Here is a 23,243-nt window from a genome sequence, read left to right on the forward strand (position 1 = left end):
TCAAATAATACGGACGATCAAACGTTAGACACGAAAACTTACTATCAAACTTAAAACGCAACGGAGGGAGTAGCTTTCTTTTCTTTCTTCTTTTTTCTTTTGACATGAATGTTCATTTGTTGTTAATTTCCCTTTCAACACTGTTGATTCCAACGTCAAATCACCATCATTTTTGGAGTCCTCTACTCTACCCGTCATCAAACATGTCACCACATTCATTAATCATAATCATCAGTACAAATGCTAATTAGCTATGCTCATTATTCATTGAGAGGTGCAGTACAGTCCATACTGACAAACGCGTTAACTACGTAAGGTTGTGGGGTAGTCAGCCTGGGTACGAAACATTACCCTTTTTATTTATTTGATATTAGATTATTCTCTAATATTTATGTTTTTTTTTCAGTCAGTCCATAACCATACCATGCAAGTGCAACAAATATTTCCCCATGTATTTTTTAATTCGTGTTTTTTTTCAGTCAGTACATAACCATTTTTTAGTCAGTCCATAACCATACTCCTTCCATCCCATTTTAAATGCAGCCATGAATTTTTTTTATCCAACGTTGATCATATGTCTTATTTGAAAACTTTTTGAAAATATTAAAAAAACATAAGTCACACAAAATATTATTTATCTTTTATCATCTAATAACAATATAAATACTAATCATAAAAAAATTTCAAATAAGACGGACGATCAAAGTTTGACATGGAAACTCATGACTGCACTTAAAATCGGACGGAGGGAGTCCCATGCAAATGCAACAATATTTTCTGCATGCATTTTTTAATGGTTTTTTACGGTGATATTTACGAAGACAACAGCTATTCCATCCTTCACGTTCTTATTATCAGCACCATGGAATTCTTTTTGGCTCATTGTTCACAAATTTTAAAACTTAATTTAGAATTGATTTAAGGTATTTTGTCGTAGTTTATTTTTCAGCATTCGTAGTTTTTAGATAGCTAAAAAATTTACCAATAACTTATTTCGTGAGTTCTATAAGCCGTTTTTATGGCCTACCAGATTTACGTGAAACGATTTAACTAAGAAGCTATGCACTCTTTCTATTTTCTTTTACATTATATCGGTTCAATTTTTAACTAACCAGCAACAGAAAAAAAAACAGAGAACCCCTCTTCTGTTTTTCTCCGGGCATACTTATGTGATGTTGCGGCATTAATCGAATTTGATTTTTCTTGTTCTATTTTAGAGCATTACTTATTATTTTTGAACAAAAATGCTCAGTACTTATTATTGTGTCATCTGATCACTTATTGCCTTTTTTTTTCTTTCACCAATCTGGTGACTTTCTTGGCAGGTGACTAATACCCAGGTAATTAAAGTTATAATAAAAGTAAATTATCCGGTTAAAAAATTAACAGCCACATAATCCAACCTTACCTACGTGTTCATGACTCCAACACTCACTACCGGCCACTAGCTACACACCAAAAAAAAAAAAATCCCCGTGAAATTATTCACCCCCAAAAATATCCCAGCCACCCACTTCCTACCAGCATCCAAACATTCTAGCCAGGAACAAAATGGATAAACAAATTATTTTCCCAATAAAAAAAGGAATAAAACTTTTTTTCCCTCCCGTATAAATATCCCTCCACTGTGAGCAGTGGGAATGGGAAAAAAATCCGAGAGGTTTAGCCATGGAGGATTGGCTCTTCTACTCCCTCACCTCGCTGCTCTGCCTCGCGTGCTCGCTGCTGCTGCGCGCCCGCGCCTCGGCGGCGAGCCCCAAGGCGGCGGCGGCGGAGGCGGCGCCGCTGCCGCCGGGGCCGAGGACGGTGCCTGTGCTGGGCCCGCTGCTGTTCCTCGCGCGGAGGGACTTCGACGTCGAGCCGACGCTGCGGCGGATCGCGGCGGAGCACGGGCCGGTGTTCACGTTCGCGCCGCTGGGGCCGTCGCGGCCGACGATCTTCGTGGCGGCGCGCGGCGCGGCGCACCGCGCGCTGGTGCAGCGCGGGGCGGCGTTCGCGTCGCGCCCCCGCGGCGGCGGCGGCCCGGCGTCCGCGCTGCTCTCCAGCGGCGGCCGGAACGTGAGCTCGGCGCCGTATGGCCCCACGTGGAGGGCCCTCCGGCGATGCATCTCCTCCGGCGTGCTCAACCCGGCCCGCCTCCGCGCGTTCTCCGACGCGCGGCGCTGGGTGCTCGACGTGCTCATCTCCCACGTCCGCGGCGAGGGCGGTGCGCCGGTGACCGTGATGGAGCCGTTCCAGTACGCGATGTTCTGCCTCCTGGTGTACATGTGCTTCGGCGACCGCCCCGGCGACGCGCGGGTGAGGGAGATCGAGGCGCTGCAGCGCGACCTCCTCGGCAACTTCCTCAGCTTCCAGGTCTTCGCCTTCCTCCCGCCGATCACCAAGCTCGTGTTCCGGGAGCGGTGGAACAAGCTGGTGTCGCTGCGGCGGCGGCAGGAGGAGCTCTTCGTCCCGCTCATACGCGCCAGGAGGGAGGCCGGCGCCGGCGGCGACTGCTACGTGGACTCCCTCGTGAACCTCACCATCCCGGAGGACGGCGGGCGGGGGCTCACCGACGGCGAGATTGTCAGCCTCTGCTCCGAGTTCATGAGCGCCGGCACCGACACCACGGCCACCGCGTTGCAGTGGATACTGGCCAACCTCGTCAAGAACCCGGCGATGCAGGACAGGCTCAGGGAGGAGATCGCCGCCGCCGTGGGCAGCGACGGCGAGGTGCGGGAGGAGGATCTCCAGGCGATGCCGTACCTCAAGGCGGTGGTGCTGGAAGGTCTCCGGCGACATCCACCCGGCCACTACGTGCTCCCGCACGCCGTGGAAGACGAGACGACGCTGGACGGGTACCGCGTGCCGGCGAACACGCCGATGAACTTCGCGGTGGGCGAGATCGGGCTCGACGGCGAGGTGTGGGCCTCGCCGGAGGTGTTCCGGCCGGAGCGGTTCCTCCCCGGCGGCGAGGGCGAGGACGTGGACCTCACCGGCAGCAAGGAGATCAAGATGATGCCGTTCGGCGCCGGGCGGAGGGTGTGCCCCGGCATGGCGCTGGCGCTGCTCCACCTCGAGTACTTCGTCGCCAACCTCGTCTGGGAGTTCGACTGGCGCGAGGTCGCCGGCGATGAGGTCGACCTCACCGAGAAGCTCGAGTTCACCGTCGTCATGAAGCGGCCGCTCAAGGCGACCGCCGTGCCGCTGCGCGGCGACCGATCGGCCGCCGTCGAGTGAACAAAGGCCTCAACGACGGCGACGGCGGCCGGCGTTTTCTCTGAATGTTGTAGCATGGCAATTAGGAAGAGAACAAGAGTAGGTCATGGCTTCTCTTTGCTAATCATGCTACTAATTACTTCCTCCGTTTTACAATGTAAGTCATTCTGGCATTTCTCATATTCATATTGATGCTAACGAATCTAGACATATATATCTATCTAGATTCATTAACATTAATATGAATATGGGAAATGTTAGAATGACTTACATTGTGAAACTGGAGGAAGTAGCAATTAAAAATGGTGATTAGATTTAAGTTCCTCTTGTTCTTTTGGGGTATTAGTAGACTGAACTAATGCTGTGCTAGTGCCTATATGTACAAATTACTATGGGGAGAACAGTTTGGTACTTCTTTCTCATAATCTTGTACTTTGTTGAGCTTAATTACTTAATTGCTAATAGCAATCTGGTTGTGTTGTTGAGCTTAGTTACTTAATTGGTAATAGCAATCTGGTTGTGAGATCCCATTCGCCACTATTAACATGATGCCGTCAAGAAAATCTAAAAGAAACATCGTGCCTTTCATAGCACAGTCTGCAAATGAGTGAATAGTGATTAGCTATTGCAGGTTTGTAATTATCAGGTAAATAAATCTGCAGGAACCTTCAGACATGCAGATTTGTTCATCTGCAGAAAGATATAACCAACCTGCAGTAGTTAATCACAAAATTGATCTGGAGGGATTGGTTGTAGACGAACACCACATCAATGTGATGTGTTCTGAAGATTGCTGCAAACAAAGGTTACTGTCCCTGAACTTGACAACTATTCATACTCAGATACTGGTACTGCAAAATTAAGGATATTCATTTGCTGATGCCACCGACATGATTACCGAAAATAGATGTGAAGAGACATGGAAAAAAAATGCATGATCAATAGTTCAGGCTATTCTACAGTACATTGATGATCTCTGTGCCTTGGCAATAAATAAATCAACGGCAAACAGAGTATGGCAATTTACAGCGTTCCCTAATAGGCAGATAAATTATGTACCTCATCATGATTACAAGCTCTGCTTCATAAACAGTTACCATCTGAAGTTCTGGAAGTGCATCAAGTAAGCATGTATAGGATACAACATGGCATGGTATGTGCTCTAGCAAATGTACTAGGTTGCACCAGCTAGAACCACCTCACTCTTTATTATCATCAGCTTCTTCAGACTGTCTAAGCCATTCTTGTAGTTTGAGTTCTTGTTCTTCCTTGAACTTGTTATAATTCTCCACCGATTTGGAGATATCAGTCGAAGAGCTCTCCTTCATAGTAGCTGTATTGTTATCTAAAAGCTGGCTTGAAACAGGAAGATCATCCTTCTCTGTATCTGAGGGTGTCGATGCACCATGTCCACCAGCTTGTGATGATTCAGGAGCTGCAGATGACTCTGACTCCTCAGTGGTGTCATCTTTTGTTCCGAAATCAGGCTGTGGCCATCTGAGAGTGGATGCCTTCTGCTTCGCAGTGTTGAACATGGAAGAGAAATAATTACGGCTGCTTCCTCCGTCGGTTGTGCCCAAATCTTCTTCCCATGTTCCTGAGCTTTTCCCTGATTGGAACCCCCAAGTGGGGTTCTGGATTAACCTGAGTGTAGTGATTTTTTCTCAGAACCAATGACGGAAGATGAACTATATGCATAGAAATTATACTTTACGGGAAGGGCCTGGGATGATCAAGCCAGAGCTGTAGAGTGGTCTGTTAGTTACTAAGTTTAGAAGCTATAAAAAAACTTGAACGTTAGTGGAAAGAACAGGCACTATCAGAGAGGCTTGAACAACTTTATCTTTATCTTACTAATTATATATAACATGTTCTGCTGTCATGCTTCATACTTCATGAAAAAAAGGAAAACCAAAAGGTCATTGTTCTATAAAGGATGGTATGAATGAAGCTATTTGGGTATAGCACTGTATTAAACAAACAAAAAAGTTAGAAAACATGTAATGCAAAGGAGGTTGTCAAGATAGGTAGAATACGAACCCCCTCTTTGGTTGGGTCTTTGACATTATCTTGAGAGATTTATTTATGTCCTTGATCATATCATCAGCAATTGGAAGTCCAAACTCTGCCATGGACCTCACTGCACAGATAGAGTCCTCTATATCTTCAGTATGCAATGTTACCTCATGAATCTTTTCTGCAACCTTTCCCTGATGAGGGAACAGGGCTCATGTTAGAATACCACAAAATCATATCGTTAGGCAGATAACTTTGATATTTCCTAATAAGTGGTGACCACTGGCAGGAACAAATGAAATTGTCAAACAGCTGAGAAATTACTAATTATTAGTAGGTATCAGCTTATTTTCAAACTTAAAACTGCTTGAAGGAATGCAATATTGTACAGGACCAGAAAAAATCTGAATGGTAAATAACGAGCATTGTCAGTTGAGAACAAAGTTTCAGCCTTTCAGGTATACCGTGTTCATCTGTTCTTCCATGTTTTTGTAAGAGCTTCCCTTTAATTGTTGTACAATGTATTGGTAAAAAACCTGTTTCACACAAATAATATGACCTGCGATCCCAACCTGACCCTTGACTGAAAACAAATAAAAATCAAATTTTAGATGCTTAACTGGTTTACACCGCATCAGCTTCTGCCAATGCTAATCAGAATATTTATTAGCTCTGGACTTGTTATCATGTTGGAAGGTGTAGGAGGTGGTCTGTCAAAATCTGAAAGAAGCCACTATAACTTGATAATACAAGATGCACGCACAGAAGTTGATAAATGAAATTCCCTGAAGTTCCCTTGGGTGATGGATTATATGGTGACATGTTCAAAAAAAAAAAATTCTGACTCTGAAGACTCAAAATTGGGTATATAACAAATCAGCTGGATCCCTTTAATAATGCAACTAACACACTGTAACAATAGTTATGCCCCCTAACCAAGTGTTTAATGTGTTGTTGCTCTACTTTTCTCTTAATCAAGCATCTCTGAATTTCATACCAATCACAATTCTGAGATAAGGCCGCGCTGATGATAGATCAGTATAACATTTCAATCCCAACGCGCAACGCAGCATGTGCAAAAGAATCAAATGCCCTATACCGGTAGAACATTAAGGACAAGGAGGAGATAGAGATAGGAAGGCCATGGACCTTGACGTCGAGGAGGAGGGGCATGGACGCCTGCGCGTGCTGCTGGACGAAGTAGAGCCCGACGGAGGGCTCGTTGGCCACGTACTTGATCATCTCGTCCACCCCGTCCTTCACTGCAAATCCCCCCAAGATAATAAACACCGGAATCAGATCGCTACGCAACTGCAGGCGAGGTGTTCGACGGAATTCCTCCAAAGAATCAGGAGCAAGAACAGCAAGAAAGAAACAAGCAGGCCGGCCCGCCCGGGATCGTTACCGCAGAGGAAGCCGTCGGCCGGTGAGAGCGGCGAAGGCGACGCGGCGGAGGAGGAGATGGAGGAGAGGTTGCGCTGCATGTCCGTGTCCGCCGCAGAGCGCGGCGGGCGACCATCACGGAATCACCCCGCCCCCCACGACACCACCAGGAGCTCGGATTCGCCGCCGCCGCCACCGCTCACCGGAGGGAGAGGAGGAGGAGGAGGAGAATTCAAGCAAGGGAATCTCTCGCAGTAGAGGGGATCGAGAGAGAGGAGGAGGAGAAATCGAGCGAGCGCGATGACGAACAAGGACGAGGCGAGAGGCGAGAGCTGGAGAAGGAAGAAGGGTGGGTGGGTTCAGAAAATTCAGATGAAGGGTGGAGATTTATTTATTTGGTAAAAGAAAATAGTAGGATTAGAGCGAGTAAAATAATATAATATATGATGTAAGCGGTTTATATATATTGCCACATCATATTTATGCTTATGTGGATAAGATAGAAGAGGAGAGAGAAAAAAGCGGACTACAAGTTCGTAGCCGGCTACAACACGAAATCCAATAACCTATGTGAGAGAAATGTGAGGAAAACATTAATGATGCAGTATGTATTTATAATTAAATATTATATTAGTAGGCTATTAAGTTAGCTAGTATACATGATGTGTTAATTTTAAGAGCTAATAATTAGCTATATTATTAAACTCGCTCTTAGGAAACAACAATGTATGGATTGGAAGTACTTCGTCGTCCATGAATACTCGTTGGTTTTGACAAATGGTGTATGAACTTTGCTCGTTCAATTTTAAACGATATTAGAGCAGGTCGTTTTAAATAACATATGGAACATTGTAGATATAATGTACATATATGGCATGAGGATATATGTAGATGTTATTTTTAAAAGTTGGACACCAAGAAAAGACTTGGTATCAATGGTTTTAAGAAGATAAGCAAATATTCCTAGTGAGCATGTTCGAGGAGAATTGAACCCGGACGAATGGGGTGCATGACAGCAACCCCTGTCACTACGCTATGAGCGTATCTGTAGATGTTATTTTTTAAGTTTCAACTAGCATTGTTTGCATAGTTTTAATAGTCGAAGCAAGAGTTCTATCTAGTAATAAAGTTGATGGACGAAAATTAAAACCTCATGAAAAGTTGAGAGAAGAAATATAAACTTTTTCGTTAGTTGAAAATAGTGTCTTTTGCGTTTTTCCCCCTCAGAAACGTATAGGAGAGAGCTGTCTATTTTGCGTTCACATAGAGAGAAAATCATGTACTATACGTAACAGCATGACGTGCCAGGTAATCCATGTAAACTTTTTTATGCCTAATCACAGAAATTTCTGGACTAAAACAGATGCCCAATTTTGTCTGGACCGATCAGAAGCTCTCATCATCAGGTATTCAGGTCCCTGATGTGCCGTCAGTTTACACCATGATCAACTTTAGCATTATATTGCCGCCAAGTAAACGCTAGCATGATGTAGTTTTCATCTTGTAATCAGCATCAAGTGCATCTCTCTATACACAGCCATGCATATACCCCCATTTGATTCCATAAAACATTCCCATTCAGTTTCATGTAATTCAGATTTATGTACAATTTGATTGCATTCAATGTACAATTTTCTGAATACCCCCATCTTCTCTGCATTTGATTCCATTCAGTTTACATTTTTTTCCAGACGAGAATGGGACACACATAACAATTTCTGCATTTGAATGTAATATGTACAGGGTAATGGAGTATGCATAATTTTTACAACAGATGTGGGGGCACACAAGAAAGCCCCAGTCAGGGTCATGATAACATGGAGAATAGCTACCTGAGCCTGATCATCGTTTCAACGAATTGCAACACAATGGTGGACTAATATATTAACCCCAACTAATGAAGATATCCTTTTTGGAGTTTCGACGACAGTGCAGCTGCATCAAGTTCCACTGGTAGGAGATTCAAGAAAATCTGCAGAGGATTATAATCATATTTCATTATATCCCTAAGCACGAGAAAACGTTATCTACAACCTCTCTAAAATGTAACTCTGATAATGGCAACATATAGGGATATTATTGATCATTGGGTAACCTAACATCATTAGCATAGATAATGGTAGTGGAATAAACTGTTCATAACTAGTAAGTAGTCAATAAATCTCCTTCTGTTGTGACTGTTCTGCTAGCAATCATATTGCAGTTGTTTTTCTATAGAAACATTGTTTATCTATGAAAGTTACGACAAAAAGCAATTTGCAGGACATTAGCTAATTGCACAACTGAACACCATTGTACTTACCATTTAGTGTTTTCATCAGCATCTCCATTGTGCAAACTCCCGTTAGAGTCCTCTTCTGTATCTTCTTTGTCAAAACTCCCGGTAGCACTCTCGTACCCATCTTCTTTGAGCAAGCTCCCAGCAGTATTGTCATCCACATCTTCTTTGTGCAAACTTTCTCTAGTATTCTCATCCGCATCTTCTTTGTGTAAACTCCCATTAGTGCTTTGTGAAGTAGAGGATGGCTCCCTGGAATTTCCAGGGTTATGTAACATGTTTGAAAAACCCTGCCACAATCTTGCCGGCAGAAAAGGCGCACTTTCTTGTTGCTCCTCAGATGGCACTTCATACACACCAGCCGAACCCGGATTCAACTCAGAGAACCTCACAGCTCCAAGAAGTCTCTCGGGGAGCTCTGATTCGGTCTGACCCTCAATAAGGAATGCTAGATCTACTGTTAGCGTCTGCACGTAACCAAACGCCAAATGAACAATTGCGTTTGCGACAATAGAAGATCCAACATCCACATCGATTTCAATGAAGTTTGATCCCTGAGTATACTTGCACGTAAGAGCCCTACCCAATATGCAAATAGCTTGTTCTCCCACAGCTGTTCGAACAATCCAAGGCCCTCTAACTATGTTCGCGATTAGCTTAAGCCTAGATTTCCGGAAAGCCTCATCTCCTTTCAAGAACTGATCCATAAGTGAGCCTTCCGGTACCGGCTCCAGCGACACAAAGTAGAATATAGCACTGTAATTATCCTTGCTGGGCAGTTGCAGGTTGAAAGCCCAGACGAAAGGCTGATTACCACGCAAAACCTCGCCGTCGATGGCTTTCCTCACACGATGACTCTTGTTATTCAGAATCTCGCATATCTTCGCGGGGCTTTTCATCCAATCAAACCCGAGAGGCTTTAGAAGATACTCCCCACCTGGTATCTTCACCTTGGTTGCAAGATAATCAGGGCCTCTGACCATGAATGTGTCCCCTGGGGGAGTAGCCCAGCCATTGGGGCAGTTGTCAGGGTCAAGAAATGGGACTGCTCCTCCTGACTTGACATCCTCCATCCACTGATGCTGAACCTCACCATTGGAACAATCCATCTATACATACAAAAAGTGCTAACTCTAGTTAGTTATTACTACTCAAAGAAACCAAACTGACAGCAATGTAAATGGACAGAAAATAGATGCTCAGAAGATTCAGAGTTGTAGATTGCAGATGTAAGCAAGAGCAGAACACACACAAAAAAAAAGAACCAATTTTGCCCCCCAAATCGGGTCCGCCTCTTCAATTGCACAAACTACATAATCAAATTAGCCACACAGGCAGGTTCGATCTAGCTAGAGTGATCGAATCGAATCAAGAACAGCTCACGCACACTCTGATCTCTAAAGTCTGAACTAAAAAACAAAAAAACAAGAGAGAACAATACAGCGAGCAGCCGGAGAATCAAGCAATCAAGTTAGTAGCTTTCTCGATTGAACACCGTGATTTCAGCAACATATCCTCTCCGGATTGCACCCGGAAACGCATCTAATCAAGAACCCGGACACCCTCCAAGCAGAAGCAAGTCAAGCATCGGCAAACAAGACAGAGCTCACCTCACCTGTGGATCTTGGTTGGGCCTTCGGGGTGGTTGCGGATGAGGAGGACGAACAGAGGCGAGCGTTGTGGAAGGGAGGGAGAGAGAGAGAGAGAGAGAGAGAGAGAGAGAGAGAGAGATCTTGGATGCTTTCTTGGTGTTGCCTTTGCTTGCTCGCCTCAGCTGCTCTTTGTTCTTCTTCCGGGGAAGGAGAGAAGGGGATTGTGTTGCGTAGGGGGATTAGCAGAGCAGGCAGGCTTAGCGTGTGATGTTTGGCATTATTGGGGAAAACAAAACGGGTTTATTACTATTACCCCGTTAAAATATAGCAACATTTAAACGGACGCCAAATACTATAAATCTGAACGAGCAGTAATCTCTCTGTCCCATAAAAAACCAACCAGAATTCATAGTACACATGAACTATCCAGATTTATTATACAACAAAACGTTATCTGTGTTCATCATATCATATTTTAAGTTGTGTTTATTGGATGAAGCGAATATTTTTTTTCCTTTTAGTGTTACCCATTACTTATAATTTACTGCTTAACGTTTTTGGCACGAAGTTAAAATGTAGTGCTGTTTTTTTTTTATTTTTCTTTGCATGTCCACGTTGTTTTGTGCTACATATGGCTGAGTAGCTGAATAATTTATGATTATTGTTAACAGTTATAAATGAATGATTAAATTATAAAGTGAAATGGATTTAAACAATATTGTAAGAAATTCACATGTATATATATATTTTTAAAATAATTATACCATTTATGAGTTCAAAAAACATGTGGTTTAACATGTTATTCATACTATAAAAAACATGTTATGTCTACTTATTTATCACGTTTTGTATTATCCAACCCGTCAAAATCCTAAAACTCGGTTTTTTCTTCTTCTCTTTCCATGTCCTCTTTCTCTGCTTTTTAAAGCTTGGTTTTGCGATGACTCACCTCTAGTTGGAGAAGAAAACGAAATAGATAACATAGAAGGAAAAAAAAGATTGATGAGAGGAGAGCATATATACCAATAAAAAAAATCTTTGATATAAAATTTGATATTTAATATTTAGGATAATCTTTAGGATAAAGTTCTCGTAGAAATTTAATATTCAGGACAATATTTGGTATACAATTTAAAACTTTGACCATAATCTCACATGCTTAAGTTCATATAAAAAATGTGATTTGCCACAATGTCATACCCTTCTTAAAATTTTACAAAATATTTTTACAAATATTGATGACTATCAAATCTTTAGGAAAGCCAGCAAAGTACAGCAAACTACAGGCAAATATAGCCGTTCATTTTCCATTTTCCATTGGCCATCGCATTTGTGAAGAAAAAAAAATAAAAAAAAAATAAAAATCCCCTTGCCCTATTCCCCACCCACCACCAGCTCGCCGCTCCTCGCCGCCGCCGCCGCGGGGCGTCATTCTCTCCGGTGCGCCGCCGCCGCGTCGGGCCCCGAAATCCGCCTCCCCCCACCACTGTTCTTCGAGAGAGGCCTCCCGTTAACTCGACGGCTGCGCCCGCCCAGTCGGAGATGAAGCAGGTGAGTTTCAACCAAACCTCGAGCCGTTCGGAGATGGGCGGATTGGAGATCCGTTCGGGATTTGACGATCGGTTTCATTCCCTCCAACTAACCCGTCCAATTTCGTCTTGATTTTGCTCCTCTTCGGTGGAAATTTCGTCTCCCCAGTTTAGGTGCCCCCTGCTGTGTAGTGGCTACAAATGTTCCTCTCGCAATTTCGTAGTGCTTAGAGTACTTTTTGGTATATTATGCAAGTGATTTCAGCATGCAGCTAACTGTATCTCTTTTTAAAAGGAAACGGATTATGTTTGGTTAAGAGTTTGAGTTTGTAACCATGCCAAATCTCCGCTGTATCAGACATAGCATCAGAATATGGTTGAATGTGCCTTTTAGGATTGTATGCATCAAAGTTGTCTTTAATATATATATACTGACTTAATCATACTTATTAACAAGTCTGAAGTATAATCTGTTCATCGAAGTCCCTGCCTTGCGTATTCCTGAGCTTCATTGTTACTATACTACTCAAAGAGGTGGACTGCGCGTTTTTTGTTTCGTGCTCGTGTTATGTAACCAGCTAATCATTTTTTTTTTGCAGGTGTCCTGTAGTGTTGTAAATAAATGTTTGGCCTACAATCCATGCCTCTCAAGAAACTACTATCAACGGTCTCATACCGTGAAGTTGCAAAGATCACAAGCTGGCCAGATAATTTTGCCTCGCAAATTGAGGAAATCTACGCTATGGCAGACCAACTTCACTCAGAGGCAGATTGCAACGCATTGTTCCTCTGACCTGAGTACCTCCTGCAGAGAAGAATTGCCCAGCTATTTAACAGTTAATGTTTTGAAAGATCAGTCATGTGCAAGACAAGGAATCTTTCGTAAAGTGATTGTCATCTTGAATCCTAATTCTGGATTTCGCAGCTCTCGTGAAGTTTTCTACCAGAAAGTACAACCAACATTGGAGGTAAATGTTCCTGTTTTTCATTTCCAGAAAGTTCTTTCAGTTGAACTCGCAAGAAAAGGGTTTTATTTCAAGTGCAACCTGAAAATTTTAATTTCCTTGAAATCCAGTGGAAAGCATTGAAGTTTGTAATACGTGTGATTTTAGATGGAGGGGAAGACATTTTAGAACCTTTAATGTGTTATTTATATATTTTTGCATTTGAATTTTGATTTGGTGCAGCTTTCAGGCTTTATGATGCAAGTTGTTGAAACAGCGTATGCTGGTCATGCACATGCTCTTGCTTCTACTGTTGATCTCAGCACATGTCCTGATGGTAATATCAATTTTGTATCTGTATTTGCAGTTACGTATTGTACCCTTCTATTTCACTATTTGATTTATTATTATTTTATTGTTTACAGGTATCATATGTGTTGGAGGTGATGGAATTGTGAATGAGGTTATCCTCTTTCCTATGCTTCTTTCTTTCCACAATCTGATCTGCTGCTCTGGTAGCTTATTTTGCGTTATTGCTCCTAGGTGTACCTTGTACTTGTTATTTGCAGTCAATACATATAAATTCATATTTGTTAAATGGGCCTGTTGCCACTGCTCTTACAAAATTTAGCACTTTTAGCTCATAATTGCATTTCCATACTGCTAATTAGATATTCTTTATAATTAGTACAGGTTTTGAATGGTCTACTTGGTAGAGATGATTTGGAAGAGGCTATTCAACTGCCAATTGGGATAATTCCGGCTGGTTCTGAGAACTCGTTAGTGTGGACTGTTCTTGGTATCAGAGATCCTGTTTCCGCTGCAACTACTTTAGCCAAGGTAATTTGGTAATGTTATATTCAAATTTGTGCGACATATTAATATGTAAGGCTATTATTGGAATAAAGTTTCACACAGGCACCGTTCGAATCCACTGAAAAGAGTGGATTAAATTTTGGATTAAAGTGGCATGCTTTTCAAACTGATAAACGGTGCGTTTCGTGCGAAAACTTTTTATATGAAAGTTGTTCTAAAATATCAGATTAATCCATTTTTCAAGTTTGTAATGATTAAAACTCAATTAATCACACGTTATTACCACCTTCTTTTGCGTGAAACACTTAATCTTCATCTTCAGGAGATTCAAACACCACCACAATGTGCAAATTAGAGAGGGTATACTTAAATTATGTACTCCAAGAAAACTCGTTTTAAGGCAGAGATAAATATAGTGCATCATTACCATATGCTTTTAATTTGGATTTGTTTTGGACAGTCCAGTTTATGTCATCACATATTTTGGCAGTAGAAGGTCCTGCATGATACTTACCATATTTTCTCTTTATTTCTTTCCGCTCCCATCGGATGGCCCAATAAGCCAAAGAATAAGCCAAATTTTGAATTTTCAAACTTAATTTTGAGATTGATTTTGAGATATTTTTAACGTAGTTTTTTTTCAGCATTGGCTTTTAAGTTACAAAGAACACATATATAAAAGTTTTACCTACAAATTTATTTTTATTCCCTAATAAGCCGTTTTGGCTTATTAGAAAAAAAGCCAACCGATGGGGGCCTTCATTTATTATATATCTGTATTCTTCTGAGCATGTGCACCATTGATTTTCAAGCTAGAAAGTTTACGACCTAAACAATAGTATAAAAAATATTTTATATTTTTAAAGTTCACTACTGGGATAAGGATTTTCGTTTGGTCTCACATAGGAAATGAATCTCATTCTGTAGGGTGGTATCACTCCAATAGACGTGTTCTCTGTCAAACGGACCCAAGCTGGAATTACTCATTTCGGTTTGACAGCTTCCTACTATGGTTTTGTGGCTGATGGTAAGTCTTCATTCTTCTGCACAACTGCACATGTAATTCTTGAAGTGATACATTTGAATTTGATACCTTCATTCTATTTTAGATAATTCAATCATTAGATGATGTTACTCTATGTAAGAAATGAGCTAGACAATCGTATGCAAGCTAGGGCCTACATGAATTCACTGTAGATTATGTTAGTAAGAAAGGAAGAAAGGTGAAAATAGCGAATACTTATAATCATGCAATCTATTTAGGATTACAGCAAGAGATAAAAGGTTATTCTTGTCTGAGGAATTGAAATACTCCTCGAAGCACTTCTTGTCTAGGGACCTATCACTTTATAGTTTTGATGAGGCGTCTAAACATAACGATTCATTGCTAAAATAAATTATTGCTTTAAAATATCAGAATGATACCACACATATCATTTATGCCACTGTTTGTTACTATATGTGGTTTTTGCTTAATTACTATATGATTTGGAAATATAGTCCACAATTTCATATTTTCATGTTGGCTCTTATTTTACTGCTAACTACTAATGTTTTCTTCTATATACCGTCGTCGCATACATTTTTGAACTAACTTATAGCTTCATTCAAATGTCTCTTTTCTTCCCAGTTCTGCAACTATCTGAAAAATTCCGTCTGCACTTTGGCCCCTTCCGTTATGTCATCGCTGGTGTTCTTAAATTTCTATCATTACCTCAATACAGATTTGAGGTCAACTATCTCCCTTTGTCACCCAGGAGAAATCACAAATTACTACCTGTGACTGAAAAGTGTAATGATCATCTTGCTGCTGATAGCAGTGCTGAAGATAACTGGGTTACTAGGAAAGGAGAATTTCTTGGCATTTTTGTGTGCAATCATTTCTGCAAGCCTGCACAGGGATTACTCTCACCGGTTATCGCGCCAAAAGCTCAGCATAATGACGGCAGTCTAGACTTGATTCTTGTCCATGGAAGTGGAAGACTCAGATTATTCTGCTTCTTTATCGCCTATCAGTTTTGCTGGCATCTTCTTCTGCCTTATGTGGAATATGTCAAGGTATTGGATATTCCCCCATCTTTTTGATTAATCTATTACGAGCCTGTTCTAGGCAGCCAAGATTTCCCTTAGTCTTGAGCCTCGTTAGTTGTATCCACCACAACAATCAATCTATCATCAGACTATCGTGTTAAACCACTAACTCTAGCAATCTTTCATACCCAAATATTTGCAAATATTGCTTCTTGCAGGTAAAACATGTTAAGGTCAGGCCAATTGGCAAAACCCACAATGGGTGCGGTGTTGACGGAGAGCTTATTCTTGGAGAGGGCCAAACAGAATGGCAGTGCTCACTGCTCCCAGCACAAGGCAGATTGCTTGGCCGGCATCGCAGCGCATCTGAGTAGATTTCTAACCACCAAAGGTCCAAATTCAAGTGTCAAACTGAGGAACCACTTCAATGTATGAATTAAATTAAATCGGAGAAATTATGCATCAGAGAATGCTTCTTTCTACCATTATATTTCACTATTTTTTGAGAGGTTGTAAATGAGGGGAAATTATGGGTTTTGGGGAGCTTCTAACCCCCACCATTGGCCAATTGTATATTCTGAAATGAAAAAAAAAAGAAGAAAAATCTCTACTTCTGACTTTACATGGAAACACAGAAGCAAATGTAATTTTAAGCTTACACCAAGTCATTGTTCTGATCGTTGATCTGAAGTATGGTTTGCATACCATGTTTTATTTTGCAAATGCATGCAAGAAATTTTGATTGTTCATGCTATATCTAGTTTCGATTAGAGTTCATCGGCACGACAATGTTGTAGCCTTTGCACGCTAACCTGTGTAAACTTGAATATCTGGTTCATTCAAATGTTGGAGCAAAACAAATCATCGCAAAGTAACTTATCAATTATCAGATAATGGGGACCACGCATTACTAACTTCTGGACACCTTGTTTTTTTTTTTACCAAGTTAGGCTAGTGTTTGGTTCACTGCCACACTTTTCTAGCTCATGTCCCTACACGTCATACTTACAAACTTTTGCCACACTTGTGGCCGACAAATTTGGTGCCACAAAAACTATGGCATGCCATAAAATGTTTAGCAAAATAGAGCATCCAACCAAGCATGCCCTTTGTGACTAAAATTCCTTGTCAGTAATTCCAGGGTGTGCATCCAAAAATATTTTCGCAGATTGATCGTTCTGATGATTACCAGATGATAATTGACAATGCATAAAATAAATTTGGGCCAAACATGGGGTGACATTGACCAATGATCCAATTAAATAGGCACACATACCTGTACAGACTGTAGTCACAGCTAAAGAATCTCATGAGAAGAGAACAGGATAGGCCACATGCTAATGCACAACTTCACATGTTTGGTTCTGACATTGCAAATCTCACAATAACTATACTGGGAAAATTTTGCTACATGTTACAGTCCTAAGTTCATCTAGTCCACCTGATGGCTGATGTTCAGAACAAAAGAAAAAAAATACACAAAACATGAGCAGTTTATTCTTGATTACCTCAACCTGAGACCATCAGCAACCTAATCATCAGCTGATTACATGAGTATGATCTTTGACAGAGACAGTCAGGACTAGGAGCTGGTGGCCAAGAAACTAATGCTTTACAATGGTAGTAACAAGCCCTGCTTGAACATGGGAAATGTTCATAGAATGGAGAATTTTTTTCCCCGGATCCATATCAAGCTCTGGCAGTTGAGTTTGTTGGTGATAGGCCAGTCGGTGAGTTGCATGTGTCAGGATCCCGTTTGCCCCTGGATCTCTTCTTTGCTTTGAACCTGGACTTGGCCATCAGCGTGTCCACTGTATTTGCAAAATTACCTATCGCCATTGCGATCAGTAGGACTCCACAGACCACAACCTGTGAGAGCATGCATAGGTTATGACACGGGTTAAGTATGATAGAATCTTGGTTGTATTAAGAGCCAAAAGTTCTTACCTGCCACTCAGGGACGATGCCTGTATGAGCAGTACGAAGAAGTAAAAATCCAACGTAACCCTCAAAACCCTATACAAGTATGTGCGAAATCAGATAATTGACTTGAGTGTCTACACATTTATCAGAAGATTATAATTTAGTGTTACATAAAGTCAGCATGTGCTAAGTAGATCGCATTACCATTTAGATAATAGACCTGGATACTACCCTTCATAGGAATTTTCAGCACAGCATTGTGTATTTACCAAAAAAAACTAGAAGTATCACAGGATAAAAAAAAAAGAGAACCGATCTGTCCTTGATGAGGTTAACTAGGTATTGGTATGCTCAACACCTGCTATCATTAAAAAAAAAAGTACCTGCAACAGAAAGAGGACAGGGCATAGTAGCAACAATTGACCTTCAACACCAGCAGTCTCTCCCCACACAACGTCCATTCTTCTAGCCTACCAAAAAAGAAAATTCAGTTATGCAAAATTACTTGGACTAAAATGAAGGAAATGACATGATCTCACAGGTAAGTGCATATAGCCACATGATGCTTGAAATGCCATAAAAAAGCAAATAGATACCAGAAAGTTCTTTGGAACAGCAGGAACATAGAGTATCAGTTTGTTTTTTGATCAGAAAAATATGTTACCTTTCCTAAAGCAATCCGAGTATATAGTCTTTGGCGTTGATATCTGTTCTGCAACATCATGGCGAAACCTTGCATTATGGCCCAGCACAGAAACAGCTCGACGCCTCTCTGTGAATAAGTATACAGGTTATGCACATTCATTATGTACAGTATATAGTGGAAAGAAAAAAAATTGCATACCTGTTTTCGAGAACAATCAGGTTGTCCCTTTATCTCCCATGTTAGACTAATAAGAGACATCAGCATGGCACAATAGTGATGGCACATCCACCTTAAGAACAAAAGCAATTTCCATAAGTTCCACATGTATCAGAGTATCCAGTGGTATTGGTGCTTACATGTATAGACATATAGTGACTAGAAAAGAGCAGACAAAATCTTAACAAGCAAAGAAAGGCTGGCCACCTGCATGTTATAAGTGGATAGACAGTTTTTGAAATTTGAACAACACAAAATATTTAGCATCATTTACAGTCTATATAAGATAACTTAAGGCTTCAGAACATTGAAATGTTCCCTTGAAATAAGAGGTGAAAATATTGGTAACTACTGACATGCAAAAATTAGAGAACAAGAATGGCTACACCCTCTTCATTTTTGTATATGGGCAATTCCAAATTTTGTTTTTTTTTCCCCTTACCAAGGACGGATATCACTTCCATTAACTCGTAATATGTTCTCTCGCAGAGCTAAAGTTGTATACAGAAACAACAACCAAGCCTGTAAAATATAAGGTATGCTCACTGTCAGTTTAGTCTTTTGGCATGGCATAAAACATAAGATAGGTTAAACTGTTTGCAATGTCCATGAATAAGCATCAGTCTACCTGGTATAGCTGAACTGGCAATACTGGGAAGCATCCATTCCATAACCATGACCGGAGTACCAACAGAATCATTGGGAAACCAAGAAAAAGCAATGCAGTCCTATCCTGGAAGAAAGGGGGAGGTTTATTTATGAACAGGACAAAGAGTTATTGCTGTTTATGGTTATCTATCAGTATACTCTAAGGTGATCACTCACTGAATCGTTCAAACAATATTGTAGGAAATATTCTCATTTAAAATTCTTGTAACAATCTTGGCCTCAGTTTGCACAGAAAGGCTGCTAATTTTGGTGTCATCACCATTGCAAGCTTGAAAAGGCATTTGAGGCAAGAGTTTTTTTTTTCTACAGGGATAGAACATCAACAAGATGGATGATAGAAAAGTTTGGAGGTACAGGATTTCTATGAAAAATTAAAAGTTACACTGCTGAAATCGCCAGGTGTTTCACTTCCACTAGGAAGAGTGAAGAAGTCATGGGTGCAATTCCTTGATTGTTATGTTTGTCATTTATGTAAATTTAGATAAGCTATGATGTTATAGTTACATAGACAAATAATAGTAGATTAGTTTGACTTGTTTATTAACTTGAAATTAATTAATTGATCACAATTTGCACAAGTTAGGCTTATGTATTGACTTGACAAAACAGTTTCAAAGAAAACATAACGAATTAAAGTAGTATGTGAATTCAATCGATTTGTATATGAATTCTCTAACACCTCAGTACATCTCAAGCTAACTTAAAATTATTTGAGGCTCATGGTAAAAAAAAACTTGAACACTAAAATGTGTGCAGAATTATTATTATTTTTTTTGTCTAGCAGTGCAGAATTTACAATTGTAAAAGCTTTGGACAACACAAAGACACTCTTTTCTTCTAAGGTACTTGGATCAATGTGCAAATTAAATTCCTGAACTCTTTATCAAATGGAAGCTCAAAGACACCAGAATGCCACACCCAAAATTTTCATTTCAAAACACAACTTGATGGCTATAGATTATCATCAATAGTACAATTGTAACATACCCTGTAGCTATTATACTCTTCCTTCACCTTGAGCTGCACCTCCTTCCTCGGTGCCCGCAGATTTACTGGTCCCAGGAACATCTTCAGGAAAGTACCTTCCAAGCCCAAAAACCAAAGCAAAAATATCAGAATCCCACATCGCCAAAAAAAAAAGCAAAGCAAAATATCAGAATCCCACATCAAAAAAAAAAGGAATAAGGACAGAAACCAAGAACAAGTTCAAACTTTTTTTTCCATAAAAGGGAACAATTACCATGTGTCTTGCTCGGGAGCAGCGCCGCAATGTCTCCATCGCTTATGAGGCACGTCGCTCGATCCAAGTCCTCCTCAACCTGCTCTCAAGCACACACCCACCCAATTCCACATCCACAGTCACATCAGCAACCACCAAATGCATACGCACATGCACATTGTCATGATCAATCAGCAGCAGATACACATATAGCTGACAGAATGATGATTCAGAGAGGCATGAATTCCCATGTTCCCACACATCTCCACACTCCACAGCCGCATCTAGAAACTCACAAAAACTCGAGATTGTTTTTTTTAAAAAAAAATTACAGCATACCAAACAACCCAAACAGCACGCAGATCTCTCCCCAGTGATCCGGCGCCCACGAAGCATCCGCCCACGAAGCCCGAGGCGCACCCACCCACCCCGGCGATCCACTCCGCCACCGACGCACCCCACGCACCCGCGCGCGAGCGCGCGCGCGCACCAACGAGGCGAAGCAGCAGCAGCGGTAGAGAGTACCTTGTCGCTGTCGGCGTGGGCGGCGGCCTTGCGGAGCCTGGCGAGCTCGGCGCCGAGCGCGGCGGCGCGGCGGCGGAGCGCCTCCTCCTCCGCCGACGACCTCGACAGGAGGCCCGCCGCCGCGTCCTGCAGCTCCCTCGCCTGCTCCGCCACCCTCGCCGCCGCCGCCGCCGCCTCCTCCTCCCCCATCTCGCCGCCTCTCTCTCTCTCTCTCTACACTGCTCGCGCGCCTCGCTTTCTCTCTCTCTCCTCTATAGAGAGAGAGGAGGTGGTGGTGGAGGCGGGGGCCAGAGGCTGACAGGTGGGGCCCACGCCGACGAAGGGAGGAGGAGAGGAAGATAGAAGATGGTTTGGTGGTTTGATTTGGAAGGAATCAATCCCCCTGATGGAGGTTAGTTTAATGGGGTGTTTGTGATGTGATTTGGGAGCTTAATTGTTTAGTGTAAAGGGGGAGGAAGAAAAAAGGAGTGCTGGGCATGTTTGTAGATTTGGATGGGATGGATGATTAGGATTTGATTTGTTGTTTCTTGCTTTTTTTTCCTTTTCTTTTTGACATGTTTAGTTGTTTTTTGCTCTCTTTTATTAAGGTGAGTTTGCCTTTTTTTTTTTTAGGGATGAGATTTTTTTTTCTTTTCTTGTGGGGGTTTATTTGGGGGCACAAATGGATAGCATGACGCATTGGGTGTGATTTTCTTTTGTTGATGTGGGTATGTACCCTAGCACGGTGTTATATGGCTTTATGTTTTTAAAGGTTGGTGTGCTTACGTTGGATATTAGGCATATGTCATCCAAATTTGTATATGCGTCTGAGTTGTAAATGTGCATGAAGCGATAGCTATGGTGGATAAGATGGTCGTTTTTGTGCTTTTTTTAGTCGTATACATAACAACCTTATAAAAGATGGATAGTATCGTGTGAAAGAAAGTTTTATAACTTGTCTAATATTACACAGCTTTTTACATGAGTACGTAACAAATTGCTATAATATGGTTAGTGTCATGATGAGAAAAGTTTCATGGCTTGAGTACACCATTTATCGTATTTGCACACGACAACACGTTAAGATGGTGCAAATGGTTGGAGTGATATTAGGACGAGGGAGAAGGTGAAGCAATTGAAGATGGCATTTATCTTGTTTTGCTTGGATTGTCACATTAATTTTGCGTAGTGGTTATACTAAATAACCACTACAAAATGAATGTACAAATTTACATAGAGATTGTCAGTGGAGAGCAATAATTTGAAGCATGCCAACCCTGGGGACACACTATGGCCAAAGTTATGACAAAAATAAGTTTAGAATGTATTTGAATAATCCATAATAATTTCAGCAAGTTATCTGAACTTTGGAAAGCCACTCCAATATTACATTTTTTATCAACTAAAAATATTTGTTAGGGATGACATGTTCATCACGAGCTAATAAAAATTTATTTCCCTAGCAATTTTTTTTAAATTTTAGTCAACTGACTATTTGGGAGTACTATAGAAGTACTTGGTTAATTGCCCTCCTACAAATTTACCTGTTCAAAACAAGAACTAGGTTGGTCATATTGATTTGACACCTAATCATCTAGATCTACCTAACAAACTTTCAAGGACTAATAGTAAAAAAAAAGGAGAGAGACTGACACATCACAAATCAATGCTCACTAAACACCATAAGATACTAGAATGAATTATGTCATGGCTAGGGCACATATAGATGGCATATACACAACATCGACTCTTTAGAACAAGCCCATAAAGAATGACACTCAAATAGTCCCAATGTTCGTACCAAATGTTCTTTTCTCTTGTTTTCCTTTGCAGAAGACGACATCTCATCTGTTGATCCATGTTTGGACGGTGACAGATGCAAAGGACCGCAGACAATGTGTTTGTTAGCTAGCTGTTCAATTATCAGCATCAACAGGGTAGTAGGCGATAACCATCAGTGGTACGATGATGATTAATTGGCAGGAAAATTAAAAACAACGAAATTAAAATGGAGAGGATAAGGCAGGGTAAAATCCACAGGAGTGGAGGCGGATTAATGGAGCTGCTAATCTTTCGGCCATGGGTTCATGTATTAATAATGTCTGTTGTTGCTATCTACTGCATAATGTATTTTGTGTTTCATGTATTAATATTTAATAATAACCGTAATGTATATTATATTTTGCTAGCTGATGCATGCCTTATCCGTTCGCCGTTTGCTACTGGTTGCTACTATTTTCTCAAGTACAAAAGTAGAAAAAAATAATAAGAAAGAACTA

The 23,243-nt window shown here is 41.2% G+C and overlaps 5 protein-coding genes across 8 annotated transcripts; 2 read left to right on the forward strand and 3 right to left on the reverse strand.

Annotated features, from left to right (window-relative positions):
- The first annotated feature begins 1,350 nt into the window (after positions 1-1,350).
- LOC4344671 (cytochrome P450 89A2) lies at positions 1,351-3,688 on the forward strand. Its single transcript, XM_015795314.3, has one exon. It carries the CDS (start codon positions 1,669-1,671, stop codon positions 3,217-3,219), a length of 1,551 nt encoding a protein of 516 aa, XP_015650800.1. The 5' UTR covers positions 1,351-1,668; the 3' UTR covers positions 3,220-3,688.
- Positions 3,689-4,120: 432 nt separating this feature from the next.
- LOC4344672 (uncharacterized) lies at positions 4,121-6,958 on the reverse strand. Of its 3 annotated transcripts, none has more exons than XM_015795315.3 (4): positions 6,620-6,958; positions 6,364-6,476; positions 5,239-5,408; positions 4,121-4,842 (listed from the first exon to the last, which is right to left on the reverse strand). In XM_015795315.3, the coding sequence occupies exons 1-4, from the start codon at positions 6,696-6,698 to the stop codon at positions 4,398-4,400; spliced, it is 807 nt and encodes a 268-aa protein (XP_015650801.1). In that variant the 5' UTR covers positions 6,699-6,958; the 3' UTR covers positions 4,121-4,397. The 3 variants fall into 3 exon arrangements, with proteins under 3 accessions (XP_015650801.1, XP_015650802.1, XP_066159631.1); XM_015795316.3 differs by lacking the exons at positions 6,364-6,476; positions 6,620-6,958 and adding exons at positions 5,679-5,750; positions 5,835-5,868; XM_066303534.1 differs by lacking the exons at positions 6,364-6,476; positions 6,620-6,958 and adding an exon at positions 5,679-5,948.
- Positions 6,959-8,297: 1,339 nt separating this feature from the next.
- On the reverse strand, positions 8,298-10,716 carry LOC4344673 (protein ENHANCED DISEASE RESISTANCE 2-like). Of its 2 annotated transcripts, none has more exons than XM_015795043.3 (3): positions 10,491-10,716; positions 8,900-9,984; positions 8,298-8,569 (listed from the first exon to the last, which is right to left on the reverse strand). In XM_015795043.3, coding segments are annotated over exons 2-3 (1,086 nt in total). In that variant the 5' UTR covers positions 10,491-10,716; the 3' UTR covers positions 8,298-8,568. The 2 variants fall into 2 exon arrangements, with proteins under 2 accessions (XP_015650529.1, XP_015650530.1); XM_015795044.3 differs by having other exon boundaries at positions 10,486-10,716.
- Positions 10,717-11,786: 1,070 nt separating this feature from the next.
- LOC4344674 (sphingoid long-chain bases kinase 1) lies at positions 11,787-16,451 on the forward strand. The gene is made up of 8 exons (XM_015795042.3): positions 11,787-12,018; positions 12,596-12,964; positions 13,184-13,277; positions 13,366-13,403; positions 13,634-13,780; positions 14,684-14,783; positions 15,387-15,814; positions 16,006-16,451. The coding sequence occupies exons 1-8, from the start codon at positions 12,010-12,012 to the stop codon at positions 16,159-16,161; spliced, it is 1,341 nt and encodes a 446-aa protein (XP_015650528.1). The 5' UTR covers positions 11,787-12,009; the 3' UTR covers positions 16,162-16,451.
- Positions 16,452-17,125: 674 nt separating this feature from the next.
- Positions 17,126-21,424, reverse strand: LOC9266786 (uncharacterized). Its single transcript, XM_015792644.3, has 10 exons — positions 20,986-21,424; positions 20,482-20,560; positions 20,229-20,323; positions 19,201-19,305; positions 19,015-19,094; positions 18,555-18,645; positions 18,375-18,482; positions 18,094-18,180; positions 17,735-17,803; positions 17,126-17,656 (listed from the first exon to the last, which is right to left on the reverse strand). The coding sequence occupies exons 1-10, from the start codon at positions 21,172-21,174 to the stop codon at positions 17,477-17,479; spliced, it is 1,083 nt and encodes a 360-aa protein (XP_015648130.1). The 5' UTR covers positions 21,175-21,424; the 3' UTR covers positions 17,126-17,476.
- Between the last annotated feature and the right edge of the window lie 1,819 nt (positions 21,425-23,243).

Source organism: Oryza sativa, chromosome 8 (assembly GCF_034140825.1).
Source record: "Oryza sativa Japonica Group chromosome 8, ASM3414082v1".
Taxonomy (NCBI): Eukaryota; Viridiplantae; Streptophyta; class Magnoliopsida; order Poales; family Poaceae; genus Oryza; species Oryza sativa.